Here is a 17,870-nt window from a genome sequence, read left to right as displayed (position 1 = left end):
GCACATCCTCCTATTAATATCTAATAATAAAATTATAAAATGCAATAACGCGCTTTAACCAGTAGGTGTCCCTTTCTATCAGCTGTGCACCGTTATGGCGTAAATACAGCCTATCTACCAATTGGATCAAATATAAAAGTCAGCCGAATTAGTGTTGATACTGCAAGGAGACGTATTGTGTGAAAAGAAATGTAAGATGTTGTTTAATTGCTTTTATAAAACGGACAAGTAAAATCAAGCAATCTGATTGGTTCTTAGCCGTGGTATACTGAGCGTATACCACGGGTAGAATTGTAAGTTACTTTTCACAACAACTCAGTATCCCTCCGCGTCTGAGATAAACAGTATACAGTTGGGCTGAAAAGCAAACTGCCTGCGTGGAAGAAGTAACGGGGCAGAAGCCCTCCTTTTTACGCAACGGTCCAGACATAGACATCAAACGGCAAAAACATATTCAGTGTGCAGTTCCTTTGGCATTAGGGCAGGGATATTTAGATACTTTCCAAGGTTTGACATAATGAATTGTGATACTTTTAAAGCAAGCAACGATGTTTTCAAATCTGTAATCAAAAAGGTCCGCAAAAACATTTAAGATTAACTTCGACCTCCGGGGGGGGGGGTCTTACTATGGAGGAGTGGATTGAGGAGTGCCTATCTCCAGAACAAAATGCACAAACGACGACATGTAGAGCTACGTGAAGAGCAGGTAGACCAACTGGAAAAGGATCACCATTCAAAAGCTTTCTGATGCGGGTCTTGAAACAAAGCAGAGAAATGATGACCGTTAGTGGCCACAGGTGCGAAAGCTCTCTCCAGAGCTACTGGAAGCCGAATCTCGGGGACCGGAGAAAGTGGAGCAATATTCTCGCAACGCCAAGCAACAGCCTAGAACAACCTCAACCTATACAAGTAACCACGTAAGCCATTCTACTGATGCTGGACAGTTTTTCAGTGGGTGCACAATAAACGGCAACATACACATTAATGTAAATAAATAGCCAAATAATGGATCAACGCTCTCTGTCTAATATGTTCGCTAGCTGTTGTTAGTGTTGTTGCATAGCAACCACCTCGCACTATGTTTCGTGCAGAAGCGAACGATGTTTCGCGTCGAGCCGAACCACGCCCCTTAGCTGTGATATAATGAGCATATACCACGGCCTGTCGTGAGCTATTGCTTAAATATATTTAAGATCCACGTCAAGTTTTCAGTTTTGGCGGCAGTTCCTGTTTGTCTAGAAGTCTTGTCATCAGGGCTCTATACATAGAGTTAACTACGGCAGATATGTCATATTTAATGCAGCCGAAACGTGTATTACAATGCCGTTATGTGATGACTTTCAAAGAGAAAAGCAAGCACACTCGGAATAATGTATTATTTAATTTTTTTATACAGTCTATGGTTGCTACAGAGGATTGTGGGTAATGTAATGTCTTCGGCCATCCAAAACTCATAGAAAACGACTTGTTTCTCAGAATTGAAGGGGAAAACGTGACAAAAGCATTGCACACACACTAAAACCTATCAATGTCGTTTAATTAACAAGGATAATCTGGTGTTTTTGAGTTGATGAGTAGTGGAGATATCACTGGCAAATCAATCGACAGTAAGGAGAATACTTACTTCCGGGTGTACAATTCTCCGTTATCCAATGGGAATGGATGCTCACATTGCCTTTAACAGCCTCCGACACAAACGAATGCCGTGCTTCCCTAAGCGTCAAATACCGCCGCGGTTGGGAATACATTGCAATCAGTTGAAAGCTCTTTGCGTCTGTTTATGAAGCTGAAGGAGCCTCGGCGCGTCACAACTGGACGCCACGGGACCCTGACCAAGCGTCGCTCCTGGACGCTTAGGGAGTGAGAGTGCGTTGAGGTGAGAAACACTGTGCAATGGTTGCAACAGAATCGATGAAGTAGTGGTTTAAAACTTCAGCTACGTCAGCTGGATTGTTTATAAGCTTTCCATTGTCTTTAAGTTCAAGCTGTTTTCTTTCCCTATATTTATTTCCAGTGAATAGTTATGACTGTTTCCAGATCATTTTAGAATTACCCCCTGCCTTGTCTATTATAATCTAGAAGAAGTCTGCCTTAGCCTTCCGTAACTTCTTAATGACTTTGTTCCTCAGCATAGCAAAGTGATGCCTGTCATGGCTTGATTTAGTTTTGATGGATTTGTTTTAGGACTAGATCACGTTCATTCATTAGTTTTAAGATATCCTCATTTATCCAAGGGACAGTGTTTTTCTTATTTTTTTGCTTGAATTTGCAATTGAAATCTCTGATAGTGCTCTCTAATGTTTTTGAGAACATTTGACTGTCTTCTTCGTGGTCTATTCCCAGCAAAAGATCATCCCATTTAATATGTTGAACAGCATTTATAAAGGTCTCATATTTGTTTTTGGGAATTCCATAAGAATCATTTTTCCTGAATGAAGGGCTACATCGCCTCTTTGTTAGGTTCCTGGCGACTAAAATCATATTGTGGTCAGAGAGACCAGTTAACATATTAAAATATTTAAAAATTCTCTCTGGTTTGTTACAAAAAATGAGATCAATTTGTGTCCTGGTGATTCTTGTAGGTCCATTGATCAGTTGCACAAGGTCAAAGTGATCGGTTATCTGTTTAAGAGTCTTCTAGCAGATTTATCCTCCCAGTTGTTGAAATCGGCCATTATAATAACTTCTTTGTTAAAATTACATTCTCTTAATAATTTCCTAAAATTCTCATAAAAAAGATTGTTTGAAGAAAGAGGCCGATAAATAGCTATTAAAATAAATGACATTTGTGGTGACAAAGTTATATTGACACCAACACATTCTTATTCATTGCAATTAGAATGAATTTCATTGCAATGGATGCTATCCCGATTGGCTGGTAGTACTGTGCTGTGATTGGCTGGTACTACTTACTTGCAGGTCTCCCTTGAAAAAGAGATCTATGATCTCAATGGGGCCAATCTGGTTAAATAAAGGTTTGAAATTAAATGAAATTAAGTGATAAGAGTTTACAGGTATTTTCTTAATGTAATTGGTGTCTTATTATTTGTATCAGGCACAACAGCTGGGAGCCAGAGGAGAACATCCTGGACCCCAGACTGCTGGCAGCGTTCCACAAGGTGTGTGTGTGTGTGTGTGTGTGTGTGTGTGTGTGTGTGTGTGTGTGTGTGTGTGTGTGTGTGTGTGTGTGTGTGTGTGTGTGTGTGTGTGTGTGTGTGTGTGTGTGTGTGTGTGTGTGTGTGTGTGTGTGTGTGTGTGTGTGTGTGTGTGTGTGTGTGTGTGTGTGGTGTGTGTGTGTGTGTGTGTGTGTGTGTGTGTGTGTGTGTGTGTGTGTGTGTGGTGTGTGTGTGTGTGTGTGTGTGTGTGTGTGTGTGTGTGTTGTGTGTGTGTGTGTTGTGTTTGTGTGTGTGTGTGTGTGGTGTGTGTGTGTGTGTGTGTGTGTGTGTGTGTGTGTGTTGTGTGTGTGTGTGTGTGTGTGTGTGTGTGTGTGTGTGTGTGTGTGTGTGTGGGGAGTCGAGGACTAACATCCTGGATAACCTCCTCTCCCGGATGGAGCTGTACGCCAACAACCTGGAGGAGCTGGTGGAGGAGCGCACTCAGGCATATCACGAAGAGAAGAGGAAAGCAGAGACCCTGCTGTACCAGATACTACCTCAGTGAGTACTCTGTGTACTAATACTACCTCAGTGAGTACTCTGTATACTAATACTACCTCAGTGAGTACTCTGTGTACTTATACTACCTCAGTGAGTACTCTGTGTACTAATACTACCTCAGTGAGTACTCTGTGTACTAATACTACCTCAGTGAGTACTCTGTGTACTAATACTACCTCAGTGAGTACTCTGTGTACTAATACTACCTCAGTGAGTACCTCAGTGAGTACTCTGTATACTAATACTACCTCAGTGAGTACTCTGTGTACTAATACTACCTCAGTGAGTACTCTGTGTACTAATACTACCTCAGTGAGTACCTCAGTGAGTACTCTGTATACTAATACTACCTCAGTGAGTACTCTGTGTACTTATACTACCTCAGTGAGTACTGTGTACTAATACTGCTGTACCAGATACTACCTCAGTGAGTACTGCTGTACCAGCTACTACCTCAGTGAGTACTCTGTGTACTTATACTGCCTCAGTGAGTACTCTGTGTACTTATACTACCTCAGTGAGTACTGCGAGTACTTATACTGCTGTACCAGATACTACATCAGTAAGTGCTGCGTGTACTAGATACTACTTCTGTGAGTACTGTGTACTTATACTGCTGTACCAGATACTACCTCAGTGAGTACTGTGTGTACCAGATACTACCTCAGTGAGTACTGTGTGTACTAGATACTACCTCAGTGAGTACTGTGTGTACTAATACTGCTGTACCAGATACTACCTCAGTGAGTACTGTATGTACTAGATACTACCTCAGTGAGTACTGTGTGTACTAATACTGCTGTACCAGATACTACCTCAGTGAGTACTGTGTGTACCAGATACTACCTCAGTGAGTACTGTGTGTACTAGATACTACCTCAGTGAGTACTGTGTGTACTAATACTGCTGTACCAGATACTACCTCAGTGAGTGCTGTGTGTACTAGATACTACCTCAGTGAGTACTGTGTGTACTAATACTGCTGTACCAGATACTACCTCAGTGAGTACTGTGTGTACCAGATACTACCTCAGTGAGTACTGTGTGTACTAATACTGCAGACCCTACCTGTTCCACGTGTCTCCTCAGCTCGGTGGCGGAGCAGCTGAAACGGGGCGAGACGGTTCAGGCCGAGGCCTTCGACTCGGTCTCCATTTACTTCAGCGACATCGTGGGATTCACCGCCATCTCAGCTGAGAGCACGCCGCTGCAGGTTATTCAAATATATAATATATAAATATAATTATTAACAATCTGTAAACAGTACCAGCTACTTGGTTTATTTTCCATGCTGTACTTCTGCGCTATTTGTTTTTTACTAATTGTATTTTTTTATTATTTAACATACTAAATTATTAAATGTGAAACATATATTGATATTTAACATTTAATATATGTAATTATTCAATGTGTACATTTTATTATGATATATAACAACAATAAATATGTAAACATTGGAATATTACAGTGGTGTATTTATATTTATAAAGATATTATTGCTGAAAAAGTATTATACTTTCTGAGAGTGGTATCTGCAGGTAATCCTGTGAGATGCTTATGGGTGTGTATTATATTAATATTATAATATATGATATATAGTATTATAATATAATAAGGTCGTTTCTCTGCAGGTGGTGACGCTGCTCAACGACCTCTACACCTGTTTCGACGCCATCATTGACAACTTTGATGTTTACAAGGTGGAAAAACAACACAGACTATTCTCTTTAAGAAAATAATCTGAATGTGTTCATACGGAGGCCGAGAGGAGCTAACCCTCTACAACGACCAGAACATTTCCTTCAGGAGAAACGTGCTGATATAAGAACACAAATGTTCCAATGTGCGTCACTCTTTAGTGTCCCCTGGTCTCCCAGCTGTGTGCATCACTCTTTAGTGTCCCCTGGTCTCCCAGCTGTGTGCGTCACTCTTTAGTGTCCCCTGGTCTCTCAGCTGTGTGCGTCACTCTTTAGTGTCCCCTGGTCTCCCAGCTGTGTGCGTCACTCTTTAGTGTCCCCTGGTCTCCCAGCTGTGTGCGTCACTCTTTAGTGTCCCCTGGTCTCCCAGCTGTGTGCGTCACTCTTTGGTGTCCCCTGGTCTCCCAGCTGTGTGCGTCACTCTTTAGTGTCCCCTGGTCTCTCAGCTGTGTGCGTCACTCTTTAGTGTCCCCTGGTCTCCCAGCTGTGTGCGTCACTCTTTAGTGTCCCCTTGTCTCCCAGCTGTGTGCGTCACTCTTTAGTGTCCCCTGGTCCCCCAGCTGTGTGCGTCACTCTTTAGTGTCCCCTGGTCTCCCAGCTGTGTGCGTCACTCTTTAGTGTCCCCTGGTCTCCCAGCTGTGTGCGTCCCTCTTTAGTGTCCCCTGGTCTCTCAGCTGTGTGCCTCCCTCTTTAGTGTCCCCTGGTCTCTCAGCTGTGTGTGTCACTCTTTAGTGTCCCCTGGTCTCCCAGCTGTGTGCGTCACTCTTTAGTGTCCCCTGGTCTCCCAGCTGTGTGCGTCACTCTTTAGTGTCCCCTGGTCTCTCAGCTGTGTGCGTCACTTTTTAGTGTCCCCTGGTCTCCCAGCTGTGTGCGTCACTTTTTAGTGTCCCCTGGTCTCCCAGCTGTGTGCTTCACTTTTTAGTGTCCCCTGGTCTCCCAGCTGTGTGCGTCACTTTTTAGTGTCCCCTGGTCTCCCAGCTGTGTGCGTCACTCTTTAGTGTCCCCTGGTCTCCCAGCTGTGTGCGTCACTCTTTAGTGTCCCCTGGTCTCCCAGCTGTGTGCGTCACTCTTTAGTGTCCCCTGGTCTCCAGCTGTGTGCGTCACTCTTTAGTGTCCCCTGGTCTCCAGCTGTGTGCGTCACTCTTTAGTGTCCCCTGGTCTCCAGCTGTGTGCGTCACTCTTTAGTGTCCCCTGGTCTCCAGCTGTGTGCGTCACTCTTTAGTGTCCCCTGGTCTCCGTTGTGTTCTGAGCTTCTTCAGCGTTTGGTTTCTGCAGCTTTTAGTAAACGCTGCATGTCTCCTCAAGTTGCTGAATGTTCTCTAAATGCTGCATGTGTTGTCAAGTTGCTGAAGATGTTTCTTCATGTGGAACATTTGTGTTTTTATATCTGCATCCTTTCTGAAGCTGCAGCGTGTTTCTCCTGAGTTCTGGGCCGTAGAAGCGTGTTGGCACCTGGAGGCCGCCGTAGTTTCAATAAAAAAAGAAGAATTAGCTCTGTGTGGAAGTTTTTTAAACGTATACATTAAATACACGTAAAACGAAGTGCACCCCTCCCCCCTGCAGGTGGAGACGATTGGCGACGCCTACATGGTGGTGTCGGGGTTGCCGGTGAGGAACGGGAACTTGCACGGGAGGGAAATCGCCCGCATGGCGCTCGCCCTGCTGCACGCCGTGCGAACATTCAAGATCTGCCACCGGCCCGAGCAGCAGCTGGAGCTGAGGATAGGAGTTCACAGCGGTGAGTACACACACACAGCTCTAACCAAGACGTCAGAGAATACAGATCCATCTTCTACCGCAGGACGTGCAGAGGATGGGAGAGGAGCAGTAAATATGTGTCTGGGATAAAGATTGAAAAGATTCAAAGGCTTTATTGTCATACGCACAGCGAGTATCGCTCCTCCAACAATGCAAGGCTGTAAAGGTAATGAAAGCGACCCTCGGGCCGATAGCCGAGCAGCAGTCGTGTGCAAAGACCTAACATTCTGCACCAGGTTAAAAGATAACATGACGAGTAAGAACATATATATTATGGATTAAACAAAGTGAACCACTTCGGATAATTGAAATGTTAGTGTTTTTATTCTGCTCTAATTTTATGCACAACATACTTTTCTTCTGGATTTGTTGTGTAAAGTGTTGGATGTTTGCAAAAGCAAGTGCTGCATTACATTTAACGTTTACAATAATAGTATGTTAGATCAGAACTATTTTATATGCACTGCTCTGGAGATGCATGAGCTTGCCGTGTGTTTCCTCTGCAGGGCCGGTGTGTGCGGGGGTGGTGGGTCTGAAGATGCCACGCTACTGTTTGTTCGGAGACACCGTCAACACGTCGTCACGCATGGAGTCCAGCGGCGAAGGTCAGACATGTCTTTATGTTGTGCAGATTCATCAGTATGTTTTCACTTAGCTGCACAGCTCTGATGTACTGCACACTAAAGAGTGACGCACACAGCTGAGAGACCAGGGGACACTAAAGAGTGACGCACACGGCTGGGAGACCAGGGGACACTAAAGAGTGACGCACACGGCTGAGAGACCAGGGGACACTAAAGAGTGACGCACACGGCTGGGAGACCAGAGGACACTAAAGAGTGACGCACACGGCTGAGAGACCAGGGGACACTAAAGAGTGACGCACACGGCTGGGAGACCAGGGGACATTAAAGAGTGACGCACACAGCTGGGAGACCAGGGGACACTAAAGAGTGACGCACACGGCTGGGAGACCAGGGGACACTTAAGAGTGACGCACACAGCTAGGAGACCAGGGGACATTAAAGAGTGTCGCACACGGCTAGGAGACCAGGGGACATTAAAGAGTGACGCACACAGCTGGGAGACCAGGGGACATTAAAGAGTGACGCGCACAGCTGGGAGACCAGGGGACACTAAAGAGTGACGCACACAGCTGGGAGACCAGGGGACACTAAAGAGTGACGCACACGGCTGGGAGACCAGGGGACACTAAAGAGTGACACACACAGCTGGGAGACCAGGGGACACTAAAGAGTGACGCACACGACTGGGAGACCAGGGGACACTTAAGAGTGACGCACACAGCTAGGAGACCAGGGGACATTAAAGAGTGACGCACACGGCTAGGAGACCAGGGGACATTAAAGAGTGACGCACACAGCTGGGAGACCAGGTGACACTAAAGAGTGACGCACACGGCTGGGAGACCAGGGGACACTAAAGAGTGACGCACACGGCTAGGAGACCAGGGGACATTAAAGAGTGACGCGCACAGCTGGGAGACCAGGGGACATTAAAGAGTGACGCACACAGCTGGGAGACCAGGGGACATTAAAGAGTGACACACACGGCTAGGAGACCAGGGGACATTAAAGAGTGACGCGCACAGCTGGGAGACCAGGGGACATTAAAGACTGACGCACACAGCTGGGAGACCAGGGGACATTAAAGACTGACGCACACAGCTGGGAGACCAGGGGACACTAAAGAGTGACGCGCACACCTGGGACGGGGCGCTTGGTGACGTTCAGGATTAAAAAGCTGAACAACTGTCTCTGTTGTTGGAAACTTACCTAAAATGTTTTATGGTCTTATTTTAACAATGTGATCACATGACTCCTTCTGATGTTACTGCAGATCAGCTGAAAGCTAGCTAGCTAACGTGTGTGTGTGTGTGTGTGTGTGTGTGTGTGTGTGTGTGTGTGTGTGTGTGTGTGTGTGTGTGTGTGTGTGTGTGTGTGTGTGTGTGTGTGTGTGTGTGTGTGTGTGTGTGTGTGTGTGTGTGTGGTGTGTGTGTGTGTGTGTGTGTGTGTGTGTGTGTGTGTGTGTGTGTGTGTGTGTGTGTGTGTGTGTGTGTGTGTGTGTGTGTGTGTGTGTGTGTGTGTGTGTGTGTGTGTGTGTGTGTGTGTGTGTGTGTGTGTGTGTGTGTGTGTGTGTGTGTGTGTGTGTGTGTAGCACTGAAGATCCACGTGTCGGCGGCGACTCACGACATCTTGCAGGAGTTTAACTGCTTCCAGCTGGAGAGGAGAAGAGAGATCGACGTGAAGGGCAAAGGGAAGATGACCACCTATTGGCTCCTGGGCGAGAGCGACAGCCAATGAAAAGACAGCTTCCAGGGGACAGAGAGGAGGGGACAGAGGGACTCCAACAAACTAGAGAGTAGGGCGCGCTGACAGAGGAGACCCTTCTGAGACCTGTGCAAAGACATCAATAATAACTTGATACCGTGTGCTGCAGGTCTCATGTGTTGTTTGTACGAGTTAGGGTGGGTTTACAGTTGATTTGAAGGTTGTACGTCTAAGGTTCGGAGCTCCACTGCTGACAGGCTGTGCTCGGCTCTTTAACAGAGGTTCAGGAAGTTAACCAGACGTAGATTAGAAAAAACAAACCGTTACAGTGTGTTTGGAATGGAGAATGGGAAGGAGAGAAAGAAAATGAAGGAGTGGAAAGACAGAAGACAAATGCCCAGTCCTCGTCCTCCTGTCAGAGGACATTCAGATGGATTCAGACTGGAGGAAGATGCTGCTGCACTCACGACGTACATGTGTGAACAACGTAAAGGGAGGGAGAGTGCGAGGACAGAGGAAACACTTCTGAAACCTGTGCAGGAACAGAATGTAAAGGAAGGAGCAGAGACATGCAAAGAGACAACAATACTAACTTCATATGGTGTGCTTCAGGTCTCATGTGTTGTTTGTACCAGTTAAGGTGGCTTTACGGTTGATTTGCAGGTTGTGAAGAAGGCAGGAAGAGACGTCCCCGGTCCTCGTCCTCCGGTCAGAAGACTTTTTCATTTCTGATGGATTCAGACTTGAGGAAAATGCTGCTGCACTCACGACGAACCTGCACAAACTAGAGAGGCGCGCTGACAGAGGAGACCCTTCTGAGACCTACACAAACTAGAGAGGCGCGCTGACAGAGGAGACCCTTCTGAGACCTACACAAACTAGAGAGGCGCGCTGACAGAGGAGACCCTTCTGAGACCTACACAAACTAGAGAGGCGCGCTGACAGAGGAGACCCTTCTGAGACCTACACAAACTAGAGAGGCGCGCTGACAGAGGAGACCCTTCTGAGACCTACACAAACTAGAGAGGCGCGCTGACAGAGGAGACCCTTCTGAGACCTACACAAACTAGAGAGGCGCGCTGACAGAGGAGACCCTTCTGAGACCTGTACAAACTAGAGAGGCGCGCTGACAGAGGAGACCCTTCTGTGACCTGCACAAACTAGAGAGGCGCGCTGACAGAGGAGACCCTTCTGAGACCTGCACAAACTAGAGAGGCGCGCTGACAGAGGAGACCCTTCTGAGACCTGTGCAAACTAGAGAGGCGCGCTGACAGAGGAGACCCTTCTGAGACCTGTACAAACTAGAGAGGCGCGCTGACAGAGGAGACCCTTCTGAGACCTGCACAAACTAGAGAGGCGCGCTGACAGAGGAGACCCTTCTGAGACCTGTACAAACTAGAGAGGCGCGCTGACAGAGGAGACCCTTCTGAGACCTGCACAAACTAGAGAGGCGCTCTGACAGAGGAGACCCTTCTGAGACCTGTGCAAAGACATCAATAATAACTTGATATCATGTGCTGCAGGTCTCATGTGTTGTTTGTACGAGTTAGGGTGGGTTTACGGTTGATTTGAAGGTTGTACGTCAACAGTTCTGCTGTCAGTTACTTAAAAATAAATACACATATTCTTTAAAAAAAAAAAGTGTTCATACTAGATAACACATAAGCCCACACCAAAGTGTATTAATAGATGAACTGGTGATGACATTTTAAACAATATTCTTCTACAGTTCACCAGCGAGAACACTTCTTCAGATGAATACTCACTGGTTGGTTTATTGAAGGATGGTTTGGTTCGTTAGATTAGAGATCAGCCTTTTGTTTCACACAGTGGATGAAACAGCTGTTTAGTGACTAGTTCTGTGATCAACTGAAGCAGGGCTCATTCATTAGTCATTCAATCATCCACAAACACCTCGCTAAAGATGCTCAATGAGGCCCAGCTTTGCAGAACATCAGTAAACAGGATTAGATCTCGGTGCCCGTTCTCTGTAAGTGTTTCCTTTTTGGTTTTTCAATTAAAAAATGAAATAACATGAAGTGTTTTTGTATTATTGTGTCGGGAAAACGTCAGCAGTGCAGACTGCAGGGGATAAAAACCTGTGGCAGTTATTAGACAATGATTTTCTTTACCAATGCATGCATTCATGAACTGAGAAATACTTTTTATGTCAACGTGTCTTACATTTTGAAATCTTTTACATTTTTGTATGTAGGATACTGTAGATATTGCAGATTCTCTCGCGTCCAGGAGAGAAGCTTAAAATAAAGAGTCTCTGAAAAGGTTCAAATTGGTACTTTAATTAAGTCACGTGGTAATAAAACAAACAGAAGGTACAGTAGTGAGGAGACAAAAGCAGATGATGTCTCGCAGCTGGTACCGTGGAAAGAGCGAGCACACGTTGATTCTCCTGCTTGAATCTATCCCTCGCTCCTCCTCTCTGGGGGCTGTGACGTCGGGGTCCTCCCATCGTGTTCTTCTTATGTCCAATATTGCGTAAAACAGAGGATTTAACGTTGTATATTCATTGCATCACTCCACACACCTTTTCTCCTTCTACTCTCTTTCATGAATTTTTATTTAATGCATTATAACGGCTGCAATCGTTACGTTCGTAAAACCGGAAGTTAAGCTCACTATTGGTATTCCGGAGACTTCTTCCGGAATAGCTTTTCAAAATAAACTTTAGCATCAACGTTAGCCACAGGCGAATGCTAACCGGAAATGTTTTTACAATAAAACAGTTTTAAGATTACTGTATGTTTAACCTAAATTACGTCATTAAACATTGATTTTCATTTCTTACAGTACCATAATATGTTTATTAGAAAGCGAAGTTCAACACTGTATCTACAGCAGGGGATCCAACACAATGAAAGATTGAAGAGTATGTGCATCATTAGCTTGTTGCTAACAAGTGTCTAAATGAGACGACTAAATGTCATCACTCCCAACATTAGCCACCTTTAGCTTAGCGGTGGTGACGTGAAGTCATGCGACCGTGCTGTAGTTCCTTTACAGCCCAACATTAGCAACTTTTAGCTTAGCGGTGGTGACGTGAGGTCATGTGACCGTGCTGTAGTTCCTTTATAGCCCAACATTAGCACCATAGAGAGCATCCTGACCTTCTACAGGTGCACCATAGAGAGGATCCTGACCTTCTACAGGTGCACCATAGAGAGGATCCTGACCTTCTACAGGTGCACCATAGAGAGGATCCTGACCTTCTACAGGTGCACCATAGAGAGGATCCTGACCTTCTACAGGTGCACCATAGAGAGCATCCTGACCTTCTGCAGGTGCACCATAGAGAGGATCCTGACCTTCTACAGGTGCACCATAGAGAGCATCCTGACCTTCTACAGGTGCACCATAGAGAGCATCCTGACCTTCTACAGGTGCACCATAGAGAGCATCCTGACCTTCTACAGGTGCACCATAGAGAGCATCCTGACCTTCTACAGGTGCACCATAGAGAGCATCCTGACCTTCTACAGGTGCACCATAGAGAGGATCCTGACCTTCTACAGGTGCACCATAGAGAGGATCCTGACCTTCTACAGGTGCACCATAGAGAGGATCCTGACTGGCTGCATCACGGCCTGGTACGGCAGCTGCACCGCCCTCAACCGTAAGGCTTTACAGAGGGTGGTGAAAACTGCACAGAACATCACCAGGAAGGAGCTGCCATCCATGGAGGACCTCTACTCCCAGCGGCTCAGGAAGAAATCCCTCAAGATTATAAAAGACCCCCGTCACCCCGGCCACAAACTGTTCTGTCTGCTGTCGTCTGGCAGGCGGTACCGCAGCATCCGGACTAAAACCACCAGACTCAGAGACAGTTTCATCCCACAGGCCAGAAGACTGCTGAACACCTGAACCTTTGAAAGAACATAATAACATTAATCTTGCTGCTACTTAGGAATTATGTATCTAATATATCCAGGGGTGCACATAACTGGTACGCAGGTACGCATGTGCGGCAAACATCTGAAAAGCGTACCGTCACTTCTCTCACTTTTTTCGCATTTGCGTAAGGCGCTTCGATCACTGGACGATAGAGTCAGTCGCCGTGTGCACAGACGGGGCTGCTGTTAACGTCGGTGTGTACAACGGAATTGTGCCACAACTTCTGGCGCGAGTTCCACGCGAGTGCTCCACTAGCGCCCACCCCCACCCCTCCCGTCGACGTTCAATACCACACCCCCAGCCACACCCCTCCCGTCGACGTTCAATACCACACCCCCAGCCACACACCCCCAGCCACACCCCCCCAGCCGACGTTTGCGAAACAGAGGGGCTGAACACATAACCTTGCGTACCAAACATTGTCTCCTGGTACTCATTTGAGTAACTCACTAAGAAAGTTATGTGCACCCCTGAATATATCATTCCAATCACTTGCACTATTTCACTATTTCACTTTTTTACAATTTTTCCTTTTGTATTTACTATTTACTTGCACTGTTTATCTGTTTTATTGTGTTGCACTGTTGGAGGAGCCTGTGATTTAAGATTGTCATCGTCATAACTACTGTAGCTATGCACGTATGACCAATAAAAGCCTTGAACCTTGAACCTTGAGGTGTGTGTGCACAGCTCACAAAAACAGCTTTAAAGGTTTTCAAAACTCATTAAATCATCTTAAAAGAACAGTTCTTGTACACCTGAAAGTCTTCCTGATAATAAACAATACATCTAAATTAAACACAGATTATAATTAGTTTTACCTGGATCATTGTTAGTAAATGATGTGGAGAAAAGGGCGTGATTTATATTATTAAGGTGCACTAATGTTTAGGAGTGAAATGAAAATGAAAACTGAACTTTTTGTCAATTTAATTATTTAATTTCCATTTTGCAGTTATTTCGTTTTACCCAAAAAAGTACCAGAAGTTGTTGAAGATTAGAAATGTCTCTCTTGATAATTAATATTTAATGTTAGCAGCCGGACTTCCTCTCCGTTTTGTTGACACCAAAACACACATTTGATTTATAAAGGTTTATTATTATGAAGCAAGAGAAGCCAAAGTTGTGCGTACGATAAAAGTTATCTCAATAAAACACAGTTAAGAAACTAAAAATGATTTCAGCAGCTCTCCAATAGACGGGATATCAAATGAGGAAATCAGACCTGGGTTAAAACTATTTAATAAAATCACTTTTATTTCCATTTTTTTGGCCCAAAAATCATCAGAAGAAGTTTTTCTTATTTTATATTTAATGTTTGGACACATGTGACTACTGAAGGATTACATATACTTTAATAAGAAAAATGTCTCTTTTACAAATATACATTTACTAAAGAAAATGTTGGTGTTTTTACACATTTTTCTAAAAGTCTTGATAAAAGTGAGATTTGTATTTACTTTTCTTTTACAATATCATCAATCCCAAATATAGTTAGAATAAGAGAAAGTCCCTCAAATGTTTTATGTGATTTAAACATTATTGCTATTGTTGTTATTGTTATTATTATTGTTAAGGAATAATTCTTCTAGATATCTAACCTTTTGCTCTGTGACGTTTTATGATCTACTCTGACGTCTGTTATCTCCTTTAAGGAAAGGCCTTGGTGCCATATGTGTTGTTGTCACCAGTGTGAGACCGGTCAACTTGTCTGGCACGAATGGTACTTGTTGTGAGAACACTGAGGCACTTCTTTATCGGTGTTTGTGGACTCTAAGATGTGAAATCTTTGAGGCCATGAGTGTCGGACGCAGGTGGTTCAGTGTTCCCAGCTGTTTAGTCTACTCCTTCAGAGATGTTGATTTCTCTCTGTGAACCAGTTAAAAGGTCTAGCATAGAGAGAGGCTCTTCAGAATTGACGTGGCAACTCTACCGTGTAGTCAGAACCTCTGACTCTTTGACTTGTGATGTGAATCCTCCGGCCGATACTCTGAATAAACCCATCAGTGTTTGACATCAAAGCTCCAACTCTCACCGTGTCTCCTTCCTGAGTCGGTGACTCCCAATGCATTACTACACAGAAGTTTCCCCCACACTCTGTCTCCTGCTATCTGTATTTTGCGCAGTATATCTCTGAACGATGCGATGGTGATTCCACTGTGCAAATGGACAACATTTTCTCTACTATGAAGGATGCTACAAGCCTGTCCATCTCTGCTTTGGTTACCGGTCATTTTTGCTGCTTCGGAGTCGTCGGCGGCGCACTCACAACATCCTCACTCTGGATTCGGGGGTCCTTAGCTATTAGCTTCACCTTAGCATGTGTTCTTTGCCATGTTTATGCAGCACTGCACGTGGAGATGTGGACGCGCAAGTGGCGCAGATTACGTACATATAAACCTGCGGCGGAAACCCCTCTTGTCTGTCAGTGTGATTATGACTGATTTTATAAAAGTAACGAAGTAACGCGTGTCGGGGCAATGTTAGTAACTGTAGTGTGATTACTGAATTATAAAAGTAACGCATTACACTACTCCGTTATCGACAAAAGTAATATTATTACAGTAACGCGTTACTTTGTTACACCCAACTCTGGTAGTGTCTCTACTTTAAAGAGTCCTCTCCTGCTGATGTTCAGGTGTATATCAGTATGTAGTGTCTCTACTTTAAAGAGTCCTCTCCTGCTGATGTTCAGGTGTATATCAGTATGTAGTGTCTCTACTTTAAAGAGTCCTCTCCTGCTGATGTTCAGGTGTATATCAGTATGTAGTGTCTCTACTTTAAAGAGTCCTCTCCTGCTGATGTTCAGGTGTATAGCAGTATGTAGTGTCTCTTCTTTAAAGAGTCCTCTCCTGCTGATGTTCAGGTGTATATCAGTATGTAGTGTCTCTACTTTAAAGAGTCCTCTCCTGCTGATGTTCAGGTGTATATCAGTATGTAGTGTCTCTACTTTAAAGAGTTCTCTCCTGCTGATGTTCAGGTGTATATCAGTATGTAGTGTCTCTACTTTAAACCACATATGTATACGTTTTATTTGTATAGGGCTGTGTCAAGCCCCCAGGAAGTGCTCCGGACTCTCAGGGAAATATTCGTAGTGGCCAAACGACATTACTGCAACTTCCGTATATTTCTGTATCCAGTTCTTATTATGTTCACTGGACTCTCAACTTCCGTTACGTAGCCAAGATGGCGGTCGTTGAGTGTGGGAAGTGTACTTATCATACTCAAAATAGCAAATGTAGATACAGAAGTAAACGAGACACAGCATATGTTTTATATGCAGTAGTGGGCTACACATACCAAGTACAGGATGCTACTACTCCAGAGTCCTTTATAAATCAACCAGAGACAGAAACACTGGTACGATGGTTGTACTCTAAACTAATAGAAGACAGGGAACACGGAGAAAGTGTCCTTCGTCGCAATCTTCAGTTTCTTCCCCAAAGAAAGTAAAACCTCCATAAAAAGCTCATTTTCCCACGCCTGCTTCTTTGCACAGCAGTGTCAGACAATAGTGAGCGCTGTGCCTTTATCCAGTTGAATGCATACTCTTATGGTCATCAAAGCACCTGAGTGTCTCAGCACAGGAGGCAGGAGGGCGGTGACTCATCAGTGGGATGGAGGAGAAAGAGAAACCTGGAACAGTGTGTGAGGCGTTCAGGGTGCAGGCTGGTCCACACACAGGAAAATACAGCGAGCGGATAACTAAAGCAGATTTAATCGGATGTGAGCTGAGCCAACAGGCAGGGCGTTCAGGGAACATGAGCCGGGATGGAGAGCATTATAGATTATTTAGTTACCTTTTTCTGAAGGCCCTTTATCACCTGTACATAAAACATTTTCAGTTTAAAAAACGAATTCATTAAAGTCTGCTGAGAAAGAGCCAGGTCAATTATAGGTCCCTAATGTTTCATAAAACCCTGCCTTCCATAAATTATGTTTATGTACAGCAAACTTGCAATTGCAGCTATTTTTACATTTTAGTTCAACAAAAATGTAAAAATAGTTACTAAATCTAAATTAGATCAAGAAATGGAGCTGAATGATGCTCATCGGAGTTTTTGTTTTCGTTAAACAATTCAAATCTACCTGACTACCTGACTCACTTTATTTTAAATAGCTGAAAGGTAACGTTAGCTAATATGACAGCAGGAGCCAGAATGCCCTTGAGCCTGAATTTAATATTTTAAATTGTGAGCAGTGCTTCAACTTCAGCCGGATGGTGATCAGTTACTTACTGAAAGCATTTTGTGAACAGTGTAAAGCAGGGGTGTCAAACTCAAGATCTCATTTTCTGTGGCCCGTAAGAGCTTGCAAATAATGTAATACATTTATTATACGGTTACATGCAACTTTACATAAACTACGTGTCCCGTAATGCATCTCGTTTTGTGACACGCACACTGAAGAGATTTGCAATTATTTGCCCTAGACTTCTGCTTTCAGACGTAGTTACTTATGAAGTTATTACCCTATCCGATAATCCAATGCAGAGGTAATAATGTAATATAATACATGATGTGAGGGACTGGCTAGCGGTCTGGTGTAGTGGCGTCGTT

The 17,870-nt window shown here is 44.5% G+C and overlaps 1 protein-coding gene across 1 annotated transcript; it reads left to right on the top strand.

The window, feature by feature from the left end:
- The first annotated feature begins 3,462 nt into the window (after positions 1-3,462).
- LOC117476196 (atrial natriuretic peptide receptor 1-like) lies at positions 3,463-11,441 on the top strand. The gene is made up of 6 exons (XM_034122569.1): positions 3,463-3,656; positions 4,746-4,869; positions 5,288-5,356; positions 6,917-7,091; positions 7,618-7,716; positions 9,290-11,441. Exons 1-6 carry the CDS (start codon positions 3,550-3,552, stop codon positions 9,433-9,435), a joined length of 720 nt encoding a protein of 239 aa, XP_033978460.1. The 5' UTR covers positions 3,463-3,549; the 3' UTR covers positions 9,436-11,441.
- The last annotated feature ends 6,429 nt before the right edge of the window (positions 11,442-17,870 follow it).

Source organism: Trematomus bernacchii, unplaced genomic scaffold (genome assembly GCF_902827165.1).
Source record: "Trematomus bernacchii unplaced genomic scaffold, fTreBer1.1, whole genome shotgun sequence".
NCBI lineage: Eukaryota > Metazoa > Chordata > Actinopteri > Perciformes > Nototheniidae > Trematomus > Trematomus bernacchii.
Note: the sequence above shows the minus strand (reverse complement) of the source record. Positions and strands in the feature narration are given on the sequence as shown.

Coding starts and splice junctions, on each gene's coding strand:
- LOC117476196 (XM_034122569.1), top strand. CDS start 3,550: ATGGAGCTGTACGCCAACAACCTGGAGGAGCTGGTGGAGGAGCGCACT. Junction 5,357..6,916: donor ACAACTTTGATGTTTACAAG/GTGGAAAAACAA, acceptor TCCCCCCTGCAG/GTGGAGACGATTGGCGACGC. Junction 7,717..9,289: donor CATGGAGTCCAGCGGCGAAG/GTCAGACATGTC, acceptor GTGTGTGTGTAG/CACTGAAGATCCACGTGTCG.